The 17,839-nt window shown below is 40.8% G+C and overlaps 1 protein-coding gene across 3 annotated transcripts; it reads right to left on the reverse strand.

Moving 5' to 3' along the window:
• Positions 1-417: 417 nt before the first annotated feature.
• LOC139918711 (NACHT, LRR and PYD domains-containing protein 3-like) lies at positions 418-17,839 on the reverse strand. 3 transcript variants are annotated; one of them, XM_078287406.1, is made up of 12 exons: positions 17,748-17,839; positions 16,442-16,558; positions 14,184-14,282; positions 12,031-12,126; positions 10,973-11,045; positions 10,334-10,559; positions 7,766-9,575; positions 7,125-7,301; positions 4,259-4,432; positions 3,981-4,154; positions 3,769-3,815; positions 418-2,769 (listed from the first exon to the last, which is right to left on the reverse strand). In XM_078287406.1, the coding sequence occupies exons 2-12, from the start codon at positions 16,510-16,512 to the stop codon at positions 2,228-2,230; spliced, it is 3,489 nt and encodes a 1,162-aa protein (XP_078143532.1). In that variant the 5' UTR covers positions 16,513-16,558; positions 17,748-17,839; the 3' UTR covers positions 418-2,227. The 3 variants fall into 3 exon arrangements, with proteins under 3 accessions (XP_078143532.1, XP_078143533.1, XP_078143534.1); XM_078287407.1 differs by having other exon boundaries at positions 16,442-16,517; positions 17,748-17,774; XM_078287408.1 differs by lacking the exons at positions 16,442-16,558; positions 17,748-17,839 and adding an exon at positions 14,611-14,627.

The following is a 17,839-nucleotide window of genomic DNA, read 5'->3' on the forward strand; positions in this document are numbered from 1 at the left end:
TCACCTGGCGGAGCGGCCGGGAGGTCAGGTAGGCGCTGGGCAGACTGCCGTGGTCCACCATGACGCCGAGGCCTATCCTCTTCAGCAGCAGCACGTCCAGGATGTCTTCGGTCAGCCGGCCCTGGGTGAGAGGCAGCCGGGCCCAGTCTGGGACCAGACCCACCACCTCCGGGAGGAGTTGGGGCGCTGTCCCGTCGTTGAAGAACCGCCTCAGGTCGCTGGGAGGGAGCTGGTACTCCTCCGTGCCCAGAGACAAGCCCTGCAGCACCTCCGCCTCTCTCTGCCTGTTCATGTCTCCCATCAGCCTCAGTCCTGCTTCGAGCAAGTATACTAATACTTACTACTTCTACCTATACCTGAGCACAATATAAGTTTTGTTCGGCACCCTGTTAGTTTAATAGAGACTGACAACAGATATAATTATTAATTTAAAACAAACTTTATTTAGAGTTGGTACAATCACAATATAAGTGCTGGTTATAATGTGTTGTGTCATGATAATCAAGTGCCAAAATAACTACTGGTATAATCAATCATTTATAGATGAACATGACCATAAACAAATGCAAACATTACAGAACAGCTGCTGCTTATACTCGGTCACATATCACATCACATACGAGCCACACAGAATGAAACCAAGCTGAACTAACGTCTTCTCTGCTGTACTTTCCCACCTGGCAGTAACATCCATCCTGACTGGAGCAGAAATGCTTCAAATGTATGCTTCAGGTGTAAATACACTAAAAACACACTGAAGCTTCAGTCTCCCAAACCAGCTCAAACAGGTGACAGGCAGCTCAGATAGAAATATACTTGTCAAAAATGGATTGTGAAGATGCTCTTGGATGGAGAACTAGTGAGACTATCTGTTTACTGTCAAATTTAAAAGAAATAAACATAACGGGAGGAAGTGATGTGCATGACATATTGACATGATAGCTGGTGAGGGAAAGGGAAAACTGGTTTCAGTGTTTATACCAGAGACACAGTATCACATTATCAAATCAGATGTAGCCTAAATATAATCCATTTTAGCCATATCTACAAACATGGGTACAAGATGAATTGCCAGGTGTGAAGGGGACCTGAGTCACACCTACAGTAAATAACACTACGATATTAGTGACACTATTGCTACAGCGTGTTTTTAGCAGGTAATCAGTACTTAGAAGTAAATCATATTTTGAAAATAACTGTCCCAACCCCATGATTCAAGACCAAGAGTGTATAAACTTGTATATTATTCCTCAGATAAAAAAATTAAAAAAAGCCGAAGTACCACAGTTTTTCTGAGCTCAAGTTAGCTAATTGGCAAACTTAAATAGAAAAGAATGAACTGTGGTCAAAATATAAACGGAGATGATGTCTTTGTTTCATTCATTCATGACCATGGCAATCATGAAACCAACGGAGCACCAGGACACTTTATATGGTTTCTGGTGCGTAAAGAAAGGTGTGTACAATGGACTTAAGTCAGTGTCAGAATCCATGTATCGTAATGTGAAGACGCCTTGATTTACATATTCATCACCTCAAGATCACATCTTACAGGAGGATGCTCTTCTCCAAACTAACAAACATAATTCCAGGGTTGGAATTGGTGTAGTAGGGCGGAGCATAGAAAATGACTTAAGCAACACTGTACAGAGCTTAAGTCGAGATCTGAATCGGATCCTTAAAAATAATTCATTGAGCTTGAGGCTCAATAATTCATTGGGTTTGAAGGCAATGTCTCAGCAGATAGACATGAAAAGTTGAAGATCCCATGATCTGAGTTTTCGCCATACCATTGGAAACGACAAAGAAGCTAAAGTTATAAAATTGTAATTAAAGAATAAAATTGTGTGAAGGCAAATACTCAGTGTGCACACCAACTAGTCCAAGTCTGAGTAGGAACAGCTCAAACATGCAGATCTCAATCGGTGTACACTATGATCCACTTCATTTTACACAGTCTGAATCGGCTCTATGTGTATACATGTACATTTGGCAGCAACAGTGCAATAGCTGCAACTGATCAGAGAATGCCTCAGCTGATGTCTGAGAAGAACTCTTGCAGGAGCATTATTTTAGAGAGATGATGTCTGTTATGTCAAAGCGTTGATGTTATCTGAAATTAATTGGCCCTTCCAGCCAATCAAAAACATTGACTCACCCAAGTCACAGTTTAAGAGGACTTAATACAACAGAGTCCAATCCTTTGTGCTGTCAAGGAAACGCCAAGCTACTTCAACTGACACAATTTCAACGAGGAGCCACATTCCCAGACTTGAAAAACTGGGTAGAGAGGCTCAGTGAATGTGGTGTAGAAGGTGTACAAGTGTGTCAGCGACCTGCCAGAGGAAACTCTGTAGAAGGACAGGATGCCGGCCGGACAGTCCAGGTAAATGGCCAATCTACAAGAACCAGCCAAAGGGACTTGAAGGGGAATGCTCTTAAAGTTGTGACATGCATAGCAGGCATAAGCAGAACAGTGCAGACCCCAAGACATTTGATTGTACCCCATCATACAATCATTTCCAACCCCCTTGCGACTGATGCCCTTGTATGCAACTCCGAGCCCGGCCCAGTTCCCTTCCCACTCAGCCTCCCAGTAGCAGCGGCCAGTCAAGCCTTCTTGGAACAGGACTTGTATGCAGTTGTCAAATCTGTCTGGGTGATCAGGATATGGCTGCTCTTCTCTCTCATGGGTGACCTTCCTGTTCCCATCAGAGAGGATGAGGAGTTTGTGGGCTGTGTTAGGATCCACTGTGAGCTCACACGCATCTGACGGCAGGAAGAAGTCAAGGAATTAGACAGAATTTATTATAGCAGTAATACCTGAGAGGGTGATGAAGGTGATCTCAAAGCTCCCATAATCACAGTTAAGACTGCACATTTAGGTATTCTGGCAGTTACCAAAGCACATGTACTTTATGAAGAGTTTTCTTCAAGTAGTGTAGACAGGCAAAAGCCAAAACACCACTATAGCTCCCTGGTTACCACAAGAATTGGCATGGTAATCAATAAAGCATTGGCTAGCCGTCGGGGATGTAACAAAAGTATGTGACACGAAATTTTGCAATGCAGGGGTGTCCTGGTGGCTCAGTGGTCTAAGGTACATGCCATGTAACTGCGACTTCATGGGTTCAAATCCGCTCTGGGACCTTTGTCAGTTGTCACGTCTTTCCTGTCTCTCTTAACGACGCTAATAAAGGTAAAAATGCTGCAAGGTCTGGAAAACAGAGCTGCTTCTCTTTTCATTATTTTTCTAGCAAGAAATTTACCCAGTTGCGCAGATAAAAACTTTGGTTTCTTTTTTCCTCTTCAAGCATATGTGGGGTTGAAATAAGTCTTAATTTTATTTGAAGTAGCATTTAAAAGGTCTTAAAATGTTTTAAGTTGAAGAATCGTGTAGTCACTGAGTTTATGGTTTTTTTATGCTTTTGTTTTTGTTTTCCCTCAGAAATAAAAAAGGATTTTTTTTCAGTAATAACTGTCTTCATTCAGATTCTGCTCAAAATATCGTCATAATATTGAACCGCATCACATTTCGAACCAACTAGCTGAATGTATTGTTACATCCCTACTAGCCGTGCCTATGTGAATTACAGTTGGAAACACAGTTGGAACACATCTTTGACCAGTCTGATTACTTGGTTAAAATGACCAGCAGTCACTGGTTTATTTACTTTTCAAAACTGTGTTTGTTCATTTTCAGCAACAAAAACATCAACTTAGAGACAACAATTCATAACTAATATTTGTTAAGTTTTCACAACTTACATTTTCTCAGTCTTGATTTTAACCAGTATTCTGCATTGTGGTCCACACTGTGAAATAGATAGGAACATGTGCTGTTAGTCTGGACATTATTGAGGCAGTGAACATAAAAGCCTGCCTGGCCTACTGGTGTCACATCTGAATCTGCCTCATGTGACATCAATATTGTTAATAAAAGAAATAAAAGAATAATCACACTAGATTATGGACTTTACCTGAGTTTGGTTAAGTCACAGTGTGCTTCCTTCACAGCCTCAGAGATGAGCTTCACTCCAGAGTCTCCTGGGTGGTTGTAGCTCAGATCCAGCTCTCTCAGGTGGGATGGGTTGGACCTCACAGCCGAAGCCAAGAAACCACAACCCTCCTCCGTAATACCACAGAACGACAACCTGTCGAGCAGCAGAGTTTGGTCTCAACTCATTGCCTAAAGCCTAAACCAAAATGACTCCCAGATTATTTCTTTAATCTCTGCAGGATATGAGGATAATGATACCTGAGGGTTTCCAGTTTACAGCACAAATTTCCCAGTCCAGTGGAGAGCAGCTTCACTCCTGAGTCTTCAATGTCGTTGTCACTCAAGTCCAGCTCTCTAAGATGTGACGAGTCACAGCTCAGTACTGAAGCCAGCTTTTCACAGCACCCCTGGGTGAGACTGCATCTGTTCAGCCTGAAGGGGAAAAACAGAGAATGCTCTCATATAGCCCACATTTCATTGCTGACTGGTAAAAACCTCCTAAATCTGATTTTGTTATTTTCTTTTTCTTCCTTGTGACGGCAGAGCCTCCAGGACCATGTCAGCGTCACGCCAGCTCATCCATCCCCATCTCTGCGGAGGTGGAGTTTGGCAGTGGCATGGCTGAGGTAAATATTGGACTTTTGGACCCACAATACTACCGTTTGGCTTCAGGACACTTGGATTATGCTGTTTTGGGAGCCATTTTATGGTCAGTTTTTGGCCATTTTTGGAACTCTGAAGAAACGGTCTCCATTCACTCCAGTTGTTTTTGGAGAAGGTTGCTACGGAGCAGTGCTAGCTAGCTCGCTATGTGTTATTTTGACATACAAATTTCACCAGTGTATCAGCTGACATGAGGATGAGTAATTGGAGCCTGTTACAGACCGCCGGATCAAAACAACTTCTATGAACTATTAGAAGAGACCTGCTCAAACTCTGTTGACTTTGTTAAATCTGAGGTGATTATGATTGGAGACTTTAACACCAATGTCCTAAAGAAAGACTCTCCTATTTGCAAAACTCTAAGGAATTTTTGCCATCTATTTGATTTACATCAGCAGATTACACAGTTCACAAGGGTTTGTGCTTCTACCCAAACCATCATTGACCTAGTTTTTGTATCAGACCAATCCAAAATCTCAAAAAGCGGGGTTATAGACTATGGCCTTAGTGATCACTCTATTCTTTTTTGCACACGGAAGATTCAGAAGTCTGTATTTAATTGTCATAACTCAATCAGATCTCTAAAAGATTACAGTAGCGAGGCACTGACTAGATCTTTAAGGAATATGGATTTGTCTCCAGTTTTTAAATGCGCAGAGGTGGATAAAGCTTGGGGATGTTTTAAATCATTGTTTTTGGCAGCTGTTGACAAACTTGCCCCAGTTAAATTAGTCAGAATTAAAATCAGAACAGAACCTTGGATTAACGCTGATATTTTAAAGGCCATTAAGTCAAGAAATGACTATTTTACCAAATATAGGAAATCTAGGGATGAACAGTTGTTCAGCGAATATAAAAAACTGAGGTGAATCGAATGATAAAGAAAGCCAAGACAGAATTCTTCAATGAGAAGATAGCAGAGAATAAGAACGACCCACGAAAACTATGGAAGTCTTTGAAACAGCTAGGGTACAGTAACAGACTTAAGACAAAAACACACAACCTTAACCTGGATATAGGAGGCACAATTACATCTGACAAATTCAAAGTAGCAAACAGTTTAAATAATTATTTTACAACTATAGCCAACACACTGGTAAATAAGTTGCCTAGTCACTCAGGGTGCTATGGAGAAAGACATGTACAGTTGTTTTACCAACAGAAAGGAGTCCAGGCTGATGCATTTTCTTTTGTTAAAGTGTCTGACGATAATGTACTTCAAAAGCTTAAAGCCCTGAACCGCTCCAAAGCAACAGGTCATGATAACATTGCCACCAGATTTTTACGAGATGCCGCTGAAGTCATCACTCCCTGCATAACCTATATAACAAACTTGTCCATTGAACAAGGCAATTTTCCTCACGAATTCAAACTGGCGAGAGTAACTCCTCTATACAAAAAGGGAAGCAAATTAGAACATGGTAACTATCGTCCTGTCTCCATTCTGTGTTCTTTATCAAAGGTAATAGAAAGGGTCATACACGAACAAATAGACAGTTATTTATCATCACACAATCTTCTGTATGAATTCCAATCTGGTTTCAGAAAATCTCATTCTACAGATACCTGACTGCTCTATCTAACAGATCACATTAGGAAAGAAGTGTGGTACCCAAATATCTATGTAATTATTTTTCTCGGGTTAGCGATGTACACAGTTATCCCACTAGAGGGAGCTCCACTGATTTTGTGCCATGCAGATTCAAAAGCTGTATGGGAAAGACTCGTTTTTATACTCAGCAGCAGTTATGTGGAATGGGTTACCTGCAAGCCTTAAGTCGATTAGCTCTATTGGAAACTTTAAGTCCTCCTTAAAGAGCTGGCTGAGTAGCAGCTGGACCTAAGTATAACTATTAAATCGGTTGAGTTTGCAGTAGGTCCTAAATACCCAACTTGTTTGTTTTAGTTGTTCGTGCATTGCTAGGGTAATTGTGACTGGGTTAGGAGAACATGTGGTTAAGCCGATTGATTTTGACTAATTTAGGTATAGGTTTTAGCCGTTTGTGCATACCTACGGTTTTATGCTGTATAGTGTAGTATTGACTCATGTATTAATTGTTGAATTGGTTGGATACCTTGTACTGAATATGTATTGTACTGCTAATAAAACATTTCAATTCAATTTCAATTCAGTAGATAATTAACTTATTTTAATAATTAACACATTTTCATTTTGTGTGAACTATTCCTTTAAAAAGTTGACCAGTTAGCCAACTTGTGCTCCAAAAAAAACTGTATCTCTTTGGGTCTGCCGACTGAGGTTTAACACAACCAATGAGATTATTTCTTCCTCCAGAGCAGATCTTCCTCCAAGAAATGTTTGTAGAACTAAAATTACAATCTATTATTTGCAAGAGAATACACTTGTACTAAGTCCTGCTAAAGTATTGCAACCCAACTGCATTTTGAGAATATTGTACTTAAAGAGACATCATCATTATCAGGTACAGCACTTATTCACCTTAGTGTCTTCAGTCTGCAAGATGGGCTCCCGAGTCCAATGCAGAGAAGCTCAATTCCTGAATCTTGTAAGTTGTTGTTGTCACTTAGGTTTAAATCACTCAGTTCACAAGATGTTGAGGTGAGAGTGGAGGACAGCGCCTCACAGCAGTTTCCAGTGAGACTACAATCATTCAGCCTGACAGAGAAAGACAAATTCGATTTGCAATTTAAATTTGCGATCCATGATGACAATAGGGTGTCATATCTCAGGTCTAGAGGTGTAACAATATGGTCTAATATTGAATACACAATTCACAGTTTGTTATTGTCACAATATCATTAAATGGAGTTGAGATTAAAACAGTGTTGCCTGTCAGGGAATACATTTCTTCTATGCTAATTGTATCTGCCCTAATAAAGGGATTAAGTGGATAAAGACAACATGCATATTCTTAGATTTCAAGACCTGCCAGCATCTGAATATAAATTGCTCAGTCTGAGTGTCAGGTCATCTGTTCAGTATAGCTCAATGTGTACAGCATGGCACTAACAATTCTACTTCCCTTCCCACTGGGGCCATAGTGGGATTCATGGTACATTAAGGTGGAATGACCTGGGAAAAGTCAAAATGACTAATGAATGATTTACAGAGATACTTGCATTGCTGATCTGGATGCTTTGACAACTGGTAGGAGCCTCAGAAGACCCTCTTCTGTTTTGGAGTATTTCTTCAAGTCAAACTCCTCCAGCTTCTCCTCTGAGGTCAGCAACACAAAGACCAGAGCTGACCACTGTGCAGGGGAGCAGTGGTCCATCGACGAGTCTTGTTCTGAGCCCAAGTAGTTCTGGATCTCCTCCTTCAGAGAGTGGTCATTTAACTCATTCAGACAGTGGAACAGATTGATGCACCTCTCTGGATGTGGATTCTCCCTGATCTTCTCCTTGATGTACATGATGGTTTCCTCGTGACTTTGCGAGCCGCTGGCTTCTACCTGTATCAAGTCTCTCAACAGAGGCTGATTGGACTCCAGAGAGAGTCCGAGGAGGAAACGGAGGAAGAGATCCAGGTGGCCGTTGTCACTTTGTAAGGCTCTATCCACTGCAGCCTTGTGCAGACCGGCTACAGGCGTGGGTTTGGACATCTGAGGCTCGGTCGAGGTGCCGTGTTTGATCATCAGGTTTACACCGTGGATCCTGAACATCAGGTAGACGTACAAAGCTGCGAGAAACTCTTGGATGCTCAGATGCACAAAGCAGAAGACTTTATGACGCAACCAGGTCTCTTCCCTGAAGACCTGAGTGCATACTCCTGAGTAGACAGATGCTTCTCTGACATCGATACCGCAGTTTCTCAGGTCTTCCTCATAGAAGATCAGGTTGCCTTTCTCCAGCTGCTGAAACGCCAACTTTCCAAGTGACATTATGATCTTATTGCTCCCTTGTCCAATTCCCTTGTCCTTGTCCAATTCCAGCTGTTCATGGTACTTGTGATGCATCTGTGTGGTCTGAAATGCCAGAAAGTGGATGTACATCTGAGTCAAAGTCTTCGGCATTTCTCCTTTTTTTGATTCTGCACACTTTTTTCCCAGAACGATGGAAGAAATCCAGCAAAACACTGGCACATGGCACATGATGTAGAGGCTTCTTGTTGACTTTATGTGTGTGATTACTCTTCTGGCTAAGTTCACATCATCAATATTCTTGTGGAAGTATTGCTCCTTCTGTGGGTCATTGAAGCCTCGTACCTCAGTCACCCGGTCAACGTACTGCAGAGGGATGCAGCCGGCTGCAGCAGGTCGGGAGGTTATCCAGAGACGAGCTTTTGGCAGCAGGTTTCCTGCAATGAGGTTTGTCAGCAACACATCCACTGAGGCCGACTGTGTGGCGTCACAACAGGGCTTGTTGCCCTGGAAATCCAGAGGGAGTCGACACTCATCGAGACCATCCAGCACAAACAGAACGCTGTACCTCTCCAGGTCTTTGATTCCAGAGGCTTCCAGCTCGATAAAGAGGTCATACAGGAGTTCCATCAAACTTCTTTTTTCTGTTTTTAGCAAATTCAACTCCCTGAAAGGAAGTGAAAACAGGAGCTGGATGTCTTGATTGGCGTTCTCCTCCGACCAGTCCAGCATGAACTTCTGTGTTAACACGGTTTTGCCGATGCCAGCTATTCCTTTGGTGAGCACCGTTCTGATTGGTTTGGCTTGTCTGGGTAAAGGCCTGAAGATGTCCTCACACTTGATTGCAGTTTCCAAAGTCCTTGGTCTGTTGAAGGCTGTCTCAATCTCTCTCACCTCATGTTCATTATTGATCTCTCCACTGCCTCCCTCGATGATGTAGAGTTCTGTATAGATCTTGTTGAGAGGTGTGGTATTTCCTTGCTTTGCTATTCCTTCAGGCAAGCACTCGCATTTCTTCTTCAGGGAAGGTTTTAGTTTCCTTTGGTACATGACAAGTTCTCCGTAATGACCTAACAGCACAGACATTAGTCACATTAATAAGAAGTCCTTTTTTTCTCTTATCTTACGAGGTAGGATGACCCCAGTTATTGAAAAGAACCATTACTGGCCAATGAAAAAAAACATTTGTATTGCACTGAATATTTGGTTACAGAAACCGTTAAAATGTACTCATGTTGTGATTTTAGCTTTGTGCTGCTTAATATACAGTGGACGCAGAAAAAAATACCTGTATGAGCCAATGTAAAATAACTGTATAAATAATGTGCCAGTACCAAAAAAGCCAGTGCCAGTACCAAAAAGGATGTTTTACATTACATTTCATCAACAATGCAAGTTGGGCATTTGCTCAGACAAATAGTGGATCAGTATTTCAGTGGGACATATTCTCATTTTCACAACTCAACCACTGATGTAAGACAAATGTGTTTCATATCCTATCCAATGGACAGAGTACAGACTTAAACCAGTATTGTGTGTAAAGGGACTGCAACAAAAAACACTAACTTTAGTGGGCATCAGTTGGCTGCAGCAGTCAACATACTACACACACATTTACAGAGTGACTTCTACTGAGTCTAACAGTAGAACCCTAAACCCTAACCCTTGCCAACAGTAAGGAGGTCAAGGGTCAACCCCTCCCCAAACAGCTGTTCAAATCCTTTGATTCAGTACTAGAATTTACTTCTGAATTGACCTCTCTCACCATCTATAACACACACACACACACACTCACAAACACTTCCCAAGAAAAGATGCAATCTCTTACTTTGCTCCAGCATGTAAGCAAGTCCATCCTCGTTCATGGTCCTCAAAACATGGAGGGCGATCTTCAGAGCCCCTTCACTGGCTTCAGCGTCTGACTCAACCAGTTCATCATCGACCATTTCCTCCTCTTCCTCTTCCTCAAACAGTCCTTTGTGCTCTGCAGTAAGGGCCTTCGTATGTCTTCTCAGTGCTTGTTTCAGGAAAGTAATGGCTTTGGATTGAAACACCTGATATGGACAAGAATTGTCATTTTACTACACAACGTTTTAACTTGCCTTTAAAAAGCTTTTTGAGGCTTGATGTCCTAACTGGCTGGTGCACAGGCTTCTTTTCCCTTTTGATGGTGTTTATGAATTATGCTTTTGAGACAGCATGCCCAAAGTAAACACTAGTGCCTCACATCGGATACAATTTCAAAAGACGAACAGTTTGCCTACATTCATTGTCTATGAGAAGCAAGTAATCACGTGTATATGGCATGATGGGATAGGTGGCAATGTGAACCAGGCACACGCTGCAACGAAAAAAGTTGAAAAAGCCAGGAGTGCAGGTAAGGGTTCAGTGTCTTGCTTAAGGACACTTCAACAGGGCTGAACCTGTGACCTTCTGGGTACAGGACGTTCTCTCTGAACATACCCACCTTTAACGTGTCCAGCGTCAGTTGCCAGTTTGGCGTCGGACCACCGGAAACACCCGCTCCTACATCTTTGCATCTATAAATACATTTATATATTAATAACACATAATATATACTTCATACTGGCACAAAATGCTTTCAACTAAAGCAGATTTTCCTTATCACATGAGGTAAATACTTCAACGTACTGCAAACTGAAAAAAGGCAATAGGACTGGAGAGCTTCTTGAAACTATCAAACTGTATAAAAAAACAAGAAGGTGCTCTTTCGCAAAGGATATATATAGGTCAGGAAGAAAAGGAACCAAGGCACTCAACTTGAGGTAGAAAACATTAAAATGCCTTTAATACATTGGCAAGTTCTAAATGTTGAACATGGTTGAAAAATAATGACTCCGACGCGTTTCGGCGTTTTGCCTTCTTCTGGGAGCTTACACAAAGCACAATGGTAAGAGACTTAAAGGAGAGACAAAGGTGAAACAGGTGTTCTCATTCAGCAATCACTGTCAACCTGACAATTGGAGTGCAGGCCACTCCCCTAGAGGGAACAGGCAGGAGTAACAACAGGCAGCATCAACTTAAAATAGCCATATCAAGTGAACATCAGATTCAAATATATACAAGGCCAATAAACACTGAAGTAGAACACTATACAATTTAAGGTAGTGACAGGGAAAGAGGATAGAATACATATACATTTTATATGTATTCTATCCTCTTTCCCTGTTATTATTTTTCAACCATGTTCAACATTTAGAACTTGCCAATGTATTAAAGGCATTTTAATTTTTTCTACCTCAAGTTGAGTGCCTTGGTTCCTTTTCTTCCTGATACTGCAAAATGAAATTAATTTAATCCTGCTACATTTGACATTTTACACTTCTGATGCTCTTATCCAGAGCAACTTACAGTGAGTGTAACAGTAGAGCAAGCCTCAATTCCTGCTGTATATAACCAACATAACAAGTGACCAATAGTAAGGAGGTCAAAGGTCAAACCTTCCCTACACAACTGCTTAAATCCTTTAATTCAGTACTAGAAATGACTTTTCCTCTCTCTCACCCTTCATCAGTAGGAATTTCTCCTCTGAAGTTTACAGGAAATCTCATGGACTCGTTGCTCTTCATGGACACACCACTGGGAGAAGGAGAGGCTGGTCTATCACACATCAAATCATGAATGAATTTTAGAATCATATTTTTAGGAGGTTCAGCATAGTTGGTTATGTCTATGGTTAGTGTGTCAGCTGTCTTGGCTTTGTTGTAATCTGAGATGCTCACAGCTAGCAAGTATGGAACTAGCGGTAAGCTAGGATTCACTTGTTACTCTTACTTAAGTTTATTTTGTCACCAGTAATTTTCTACTTAAAGTTGAGATGAAACGGCATTTCGAGAGCATCTAACTTCCGTATCGTGACGTATTTCCGAGTGAAACAGGAAAGACAGGCGGGACGTAACGTTGGGAGGAATTTGATTTGAACGTTGAAAAGTGGGCGTGTCATAACACCCGAAGACACACCGAAGTACCGTGCTGTTGCTAGCTAGCTAACTAATGAATCTTAGCCTCTTAGCTCTGTGCGCTAAAAGTTGAAGATTGATTGATGGGTGGATGTCATGATATTATTGGTTGAAATTGGTTGAGTCCTGCTTACGTAAGCACACGGCATATTTTGTTTTACAGGAAGAAAACATGATTGAATTTTGATATAAGAATACAAAGAAATTGATTTTTTGTATTTTTTTTGGCATATATTGTTAAATAGGTGCACAATATGACCGAGGATGTGATCTAAAAGGGTTAAAAAGGCATTTTTCATTTCATCTCGACTTTAAGTAAAATGTCAACATAGCAACAGTATTTCTACTTGAGTAAGACATTTAACTCTTTACACTCTTACTAAGGTCTTCAAATTCATTCAAGAAATATCTTCTTAACTAAACTACATTTGTTTGAAACATCATAAATCACATTATTCTTATCCTGAGACAGACAACACATCCGTAAATTGTTGTGTTGATTCATGTTTTTTTTTAAATTAAAATAACCTAGTATGAACTCTGTTTTTTTGCATTGCATGGGCAAGATCATGTTACAATGTTTGTTTTTGAAGTCACTCAGAAACTCAGAAACTTTTATTTTGAGTACTTTTTAAATGAGCCATATCCTGATGTGTCTAAGAACCTGTAGTATTTTCATTAGGTCCTTGTTGAACTGCCATGTCTGAAATGCCTGTTGGAGTAACATTTATAGACAAATTTACACTCCTGCTGACACTGGTTTTCACTGCAGTTGCATTGGAAGATTGATTTCACATTTCTCAAATTCAAATTGCTTGCAGAAGCCTTTGGCTGATTTGTAGAAGATTCATTTCAAGTTCCCTGGTTTCCTAATAAGGAAAGTTGTGTCATTTTACAACATTAAATTATTTGATCAACATAAGGTCCTACTGGAGATTTCTAGCATGTCACTATCCAAAAGTACAAAAACTCAGATCTCCAATCGAGGGGGGAAAAAACAAGGCTCTTCATCTGTTGGTACAAAAGTCATTAAAAATCCTTTGTTAAAAAGGGTACATCATTAAAACATGATCAATGCATAAAATGCAAAATGTACATCAAATTTATCCAAACAGCTCATGCAGCATAATCCAAGTGTTTTGTAGCCAAACAATTGCACTGTGGGTCAAAAAATGCAATATTTACCTCATCAAGCAGTCAAACGCCTGGTCACACCCTGCAAAACACTTGGATTATGCTGCAAAAGCTCTTTTAAGAGAAATTTAAAGGAGATATTATGCTTTTTTGGATTGACCCCGATCTGTCTGTCCGTCACATACGATACCTCGGACACCACTGATCGGATTTTGACAAAATGTTGGGGAATGATGTCTGTCATCACTCTGTTCCAGCATTTTCAAAATTACACTGATTGACTCAAGGGGGTGTGAGAGGAGTGTTTTCTTGTTTCACCAGTAATTTTACTTCTACTTCAACGTGCGTAAGATATTTTGGTACTCTTTCCATTCATACTTAACTTCAAATTAATTCAAGAAATATCCTATTAACTAAACTACATTTGTTTGAAACATATAAATCACATTGTTCTTATTCTGAGACACATTTGAAAATAGATTCATGAACAGTACATGATATGTAAACTTTAATGCAGATAATTAGTAGTTGGCACAGCACTAGAATTAACTTTACTTCTCTCACCCTTTATCAATAGGAAACAGTGGTTTAGGATGTTCCATAGACCAGTCACTCTTCATGGACACACCGCTGGGAGGAGGAGACGCTGGTTTCTGTTGGATCCTGTTACCCAGAAAAGAACATAACACATTTCATCCAAGATTTTGGAAGGCCTTGAAAAATAATTTAAATGACTTCTTACAACACATTTTTACATTGCATTTTGGTCTTAATATGCTGTAAGTAATCTTGTATCCTCCATGTTTGTTTATCAGTTGTAGATCACTTTTGTGAGACCGGGGGTGCATTCCATTTGGTAACAATTTCTCCTCGTCTCCTCGCTTCGTGTCTCTTCCTCGACTCCTCGGTCAAAGGTCACGGAGGAAACGAGGAGGCGAGTGGACCTGGCTTGTCAGTTGGAACGTCCTCGCACGCGCCATATTGAACTGACCTTTGAAGCTTTGCGTTGAGGCTCCTCCCACGCAGGATGACTGCTGTCTAAATTATTCCAAGGCTCATGTTTTATCCACATAAAAACGTTTAACAAAGTTCAGATTAATGTTTTTTTAAAGATTTATTTTCAGGCATTTCATGCTTTATTGACAGATACATATAGTGAGAAAGAGACAGGAAGGTATGGGAGAGAGAGAGGGGAGGACATGCAGCAAATGACCGCGGGTTAGATTCGAACCCAGGAAGGGGAAGGACTGAGCCTTATATGGTACGCGCTCTGCTCAGTGAGCCACCGGGGCGCGCCCAGATTAATGTTTAATTCATCTAAATTATACCAACCTCTAATGAGCCTTGTCTACCTCATGAAGGTAGAACACTTAAAATAAATAACGCCTCAAAATTGTCCCGTTTCCTGTCATCCTGTAATCCATCCACCTGTCAGGTGGATGGATTATCTCGGCAAAGGAGAAGTGCTCACTAACATGGATTTAAACAAATTTGTGAACAAAATTTGAGAGAAATAAGCCTTTTGTGTGCATAGAAAAAGTCTTAGATCTTTTATTTCAACTCATGAAAAATGGGAGCAAAAACAAAAATGTTGCGTTTATATTTTTGTTCAGTATAGATGACAGAACTTTATCTTTACCCTGTATGATTCTCATCCATCTGTGGACCAAGAGGAGAATCTATGATTCTCGTCTGCCTTAGGCAGTGAGATCTGACGTAAATATCAGATCAAGAGTAGAATCAGGAAGGACAGGGGATAAGAAAATTAAAGAAAAACATATGGGTTCACTCACAATGTGCATAAAAGTGGGAGTATTTGTTGTGTTCTTTTATCTTTCTATTTCACTTGATTTGAACTGCACTAGTTTACTTTTTAAGTCTTTTATCTTTTGTATCTCTTGTCTGTACTTTTGCACTTTTAATTGTAAATCTTTTACCTTTACTGTATTTTTTTTATTACTCTATAAAGCACTTTGAATTGCCTCAGTGTATGAAATGTGCTATATAATCTGTTGTATACTTCTGATGTTTGTTGTTGTCGATGTTTTAATGTGATCTGATTTGTTTTAATGCCTGCTGCAAACCAAATTTCAATCGGGATAATAATAAAGTCGAAGTTGAAGAAGCGGAGAGTCATGGACAATTTCCGTTTCACCATCTCAGGCACGTCAATACCTTCAATATCTGAGAAGCCTGTGAAAAGCCTGGGGAAGTTTTTTGACAGCAGCTTGAGAGATGCAGCATTGATCAAGACCACCTGCCAGGAGCAGCGGCAACTGGTCCAAAAAGAGGTGAGGGCATCCATTGAGGACAACAGATCCAGCAGAGCAGACTCTCAAGTACATCTTGAGCTGCTGCCAAAAGGTTTGCAGGTTGGTCCCTCTGCAGGGCCTTCGCTGCACTGAGCATCACAGGGGACAGTAAGAGACAGGCCATCTCCAACAAAACAGAGGCTGCTGAGAAAGTCTCTCGGTGGTTATGGATAAAAAGAGCAGGTTTGTTACTAGGGCAAAAGTTGATCAACCTCAGCTGGGTCGCCTGGGTGAGGGTGTCTGATGTTGAAGACCCGAAACACCCGATGACCTCAGGTTACATCACTGATGAAGTCGCTTAATGCAGCATCAGAAGATATATCATTTCAACTGGGTAATGAAGACCACAAAATTTCAAACAGCCTACCTCTCACTGCCATTTGGGGCCACCAAAGCACAAAATTGCCTAGTGCAGTTTTAGTTTGAGTATTATGTTATTGTCTGTAAAGTGAGAGTTTTATAATATATATATCCTCAACTCTGTTACACACACACACAACATTAACTCACCTAGCCTCCTCTCCACTGTCAGGTCCATCTGGTCCATCCCCCTTGGGTGTTTCACCTTGGTGGAGACTCATGTCTCCTGCGGTGTGTTACAGAGAACAGCAGTGAAGTTGACAGTCCCTGGTTTGAGAAATATAAACTTATAAACTTAAATGATCATTGTTGGAAAACTGGATCATTGCAGCAGAAAATGTTACGGTAACATAACGTAATGTCAGTAGCGAATGAAAGAAGTGAAAGCACGCAGCTTTAAAACGACCAGCAACAGCGAAATGCACGGCACAGTTGACGCCTGAATGAAATGAAAAGGAAAACAGACCGCCGTGCTATACTTGACAAAATCTGGTGTCGGAGCACCATAACAGATGAAAACATAACCAGTGACAGCGCACCTTGACACAGATGAAACCAAAATCGGTGACACTTACTTGCTGTCTTAACTCTTCTAACTTCTAACTCTTCTAACGCAGTAGTAGCCTACGCATGTGTCCATAATCACCATAACCCAGAATTCCGCGGAGTGCGGGCCCTAAACTGTTGCGGGCCCCAATGCAGCTGCATTACCTGCATATATGGTAGTTTCGCCGCTGATCTGCGAGCCAGACGCATAAAACTGTAGATTCAAGCCAAAGCAGGCACTGTATTACGCACAGCCATTACGCACCAGCACCGCTGTATATTTTGAGCCAAAATGGCCCGATTGATCACACCAGTAGCTCTGATTATCTGATGTGCGTTATTCCTATTCCCACATTACTGTACGATATGGTGACAATATGTAAACCCATTTACTCCACTAGAATAGAAATCAGGCTTGTAGAAAAGGGATGTTAACGCACGCATGTATTACATTTACAAGCATGCATGAGTGTATGCATGCGTGGAGGTATGCAAGCATGCATACACGGCATTCTCCTACTCAGAATCTTTCTCTCTCTCTGTGTGGCTCATATATGACATACGCATATGGTCATATATGATATATATGGGCATATATGGATAGAATTTGTTGGGGAACAATAATATGTGTATGGGTTTGCACTTTGCACTTTCATTTTCACGCCTCCTTGTGTAAAATATCATCCGGCAAAAATACATTCCAAAAATATCCCCCCCTCTGTTTTGTTTTTTTACAAATCGCACCCTGGTTATGAGCATACTGTATACTATTGATCCATACTAACCTTAGGTCAATTTCAAAAATAATAATTCATAAGAATTTTTACTTTCGACTAACTTTGACAAATAGTTGACCTTCAGCTGATAAACAGTATTCTGATAAACAGTATTCTGATAAACAGTAACTTACCAGTTTGAATATAAATATTCACCTCAAACGTCCCGTCGTCTGTGTCCAGTGTCGAGAAAAAACATATGTGGCGCAGTTAAAATGATCCTGAC

This window comes from Centroberyx gerrardi, chromosome 12, assembly GCF_048128805.1.
Source record: "Centroberyx gerrardi isolate f3 chromosome 12, fCenGer3.hap1.cur.20231027, whole genome shotgun sequence".
Taxonomy (NCBI): Eukaryota; Metazoa; Chordata; class Actinopteri; order Beryciformes; family Berycidae; genus Centroberyx; species Centroberyx gerrardi.

Coding starts and splice junctions, on each gene's coding strand:
- LOC139918711 (XM_078287406.1), bottom strand. CDS start 16,512: ATGAGTCTCCACCAAGGTGAAACACCCAAGGGGGATGGACCAGATGGA. Junction 12,127..14,183: donor CTGTTTCCTATTGATAAAGG/GTGAGAGAAGTA, acceptor GATGTGTGATAG/ACCAGCCTCTCCTTCTCCCA. Junction 9,576..10,333: donor TGCTTACATGCTGGAGCAAA/GTAAGAGATTGC, acceptor CTGTGCTGTTAG/GTCATTACGGAGAACTTGTC.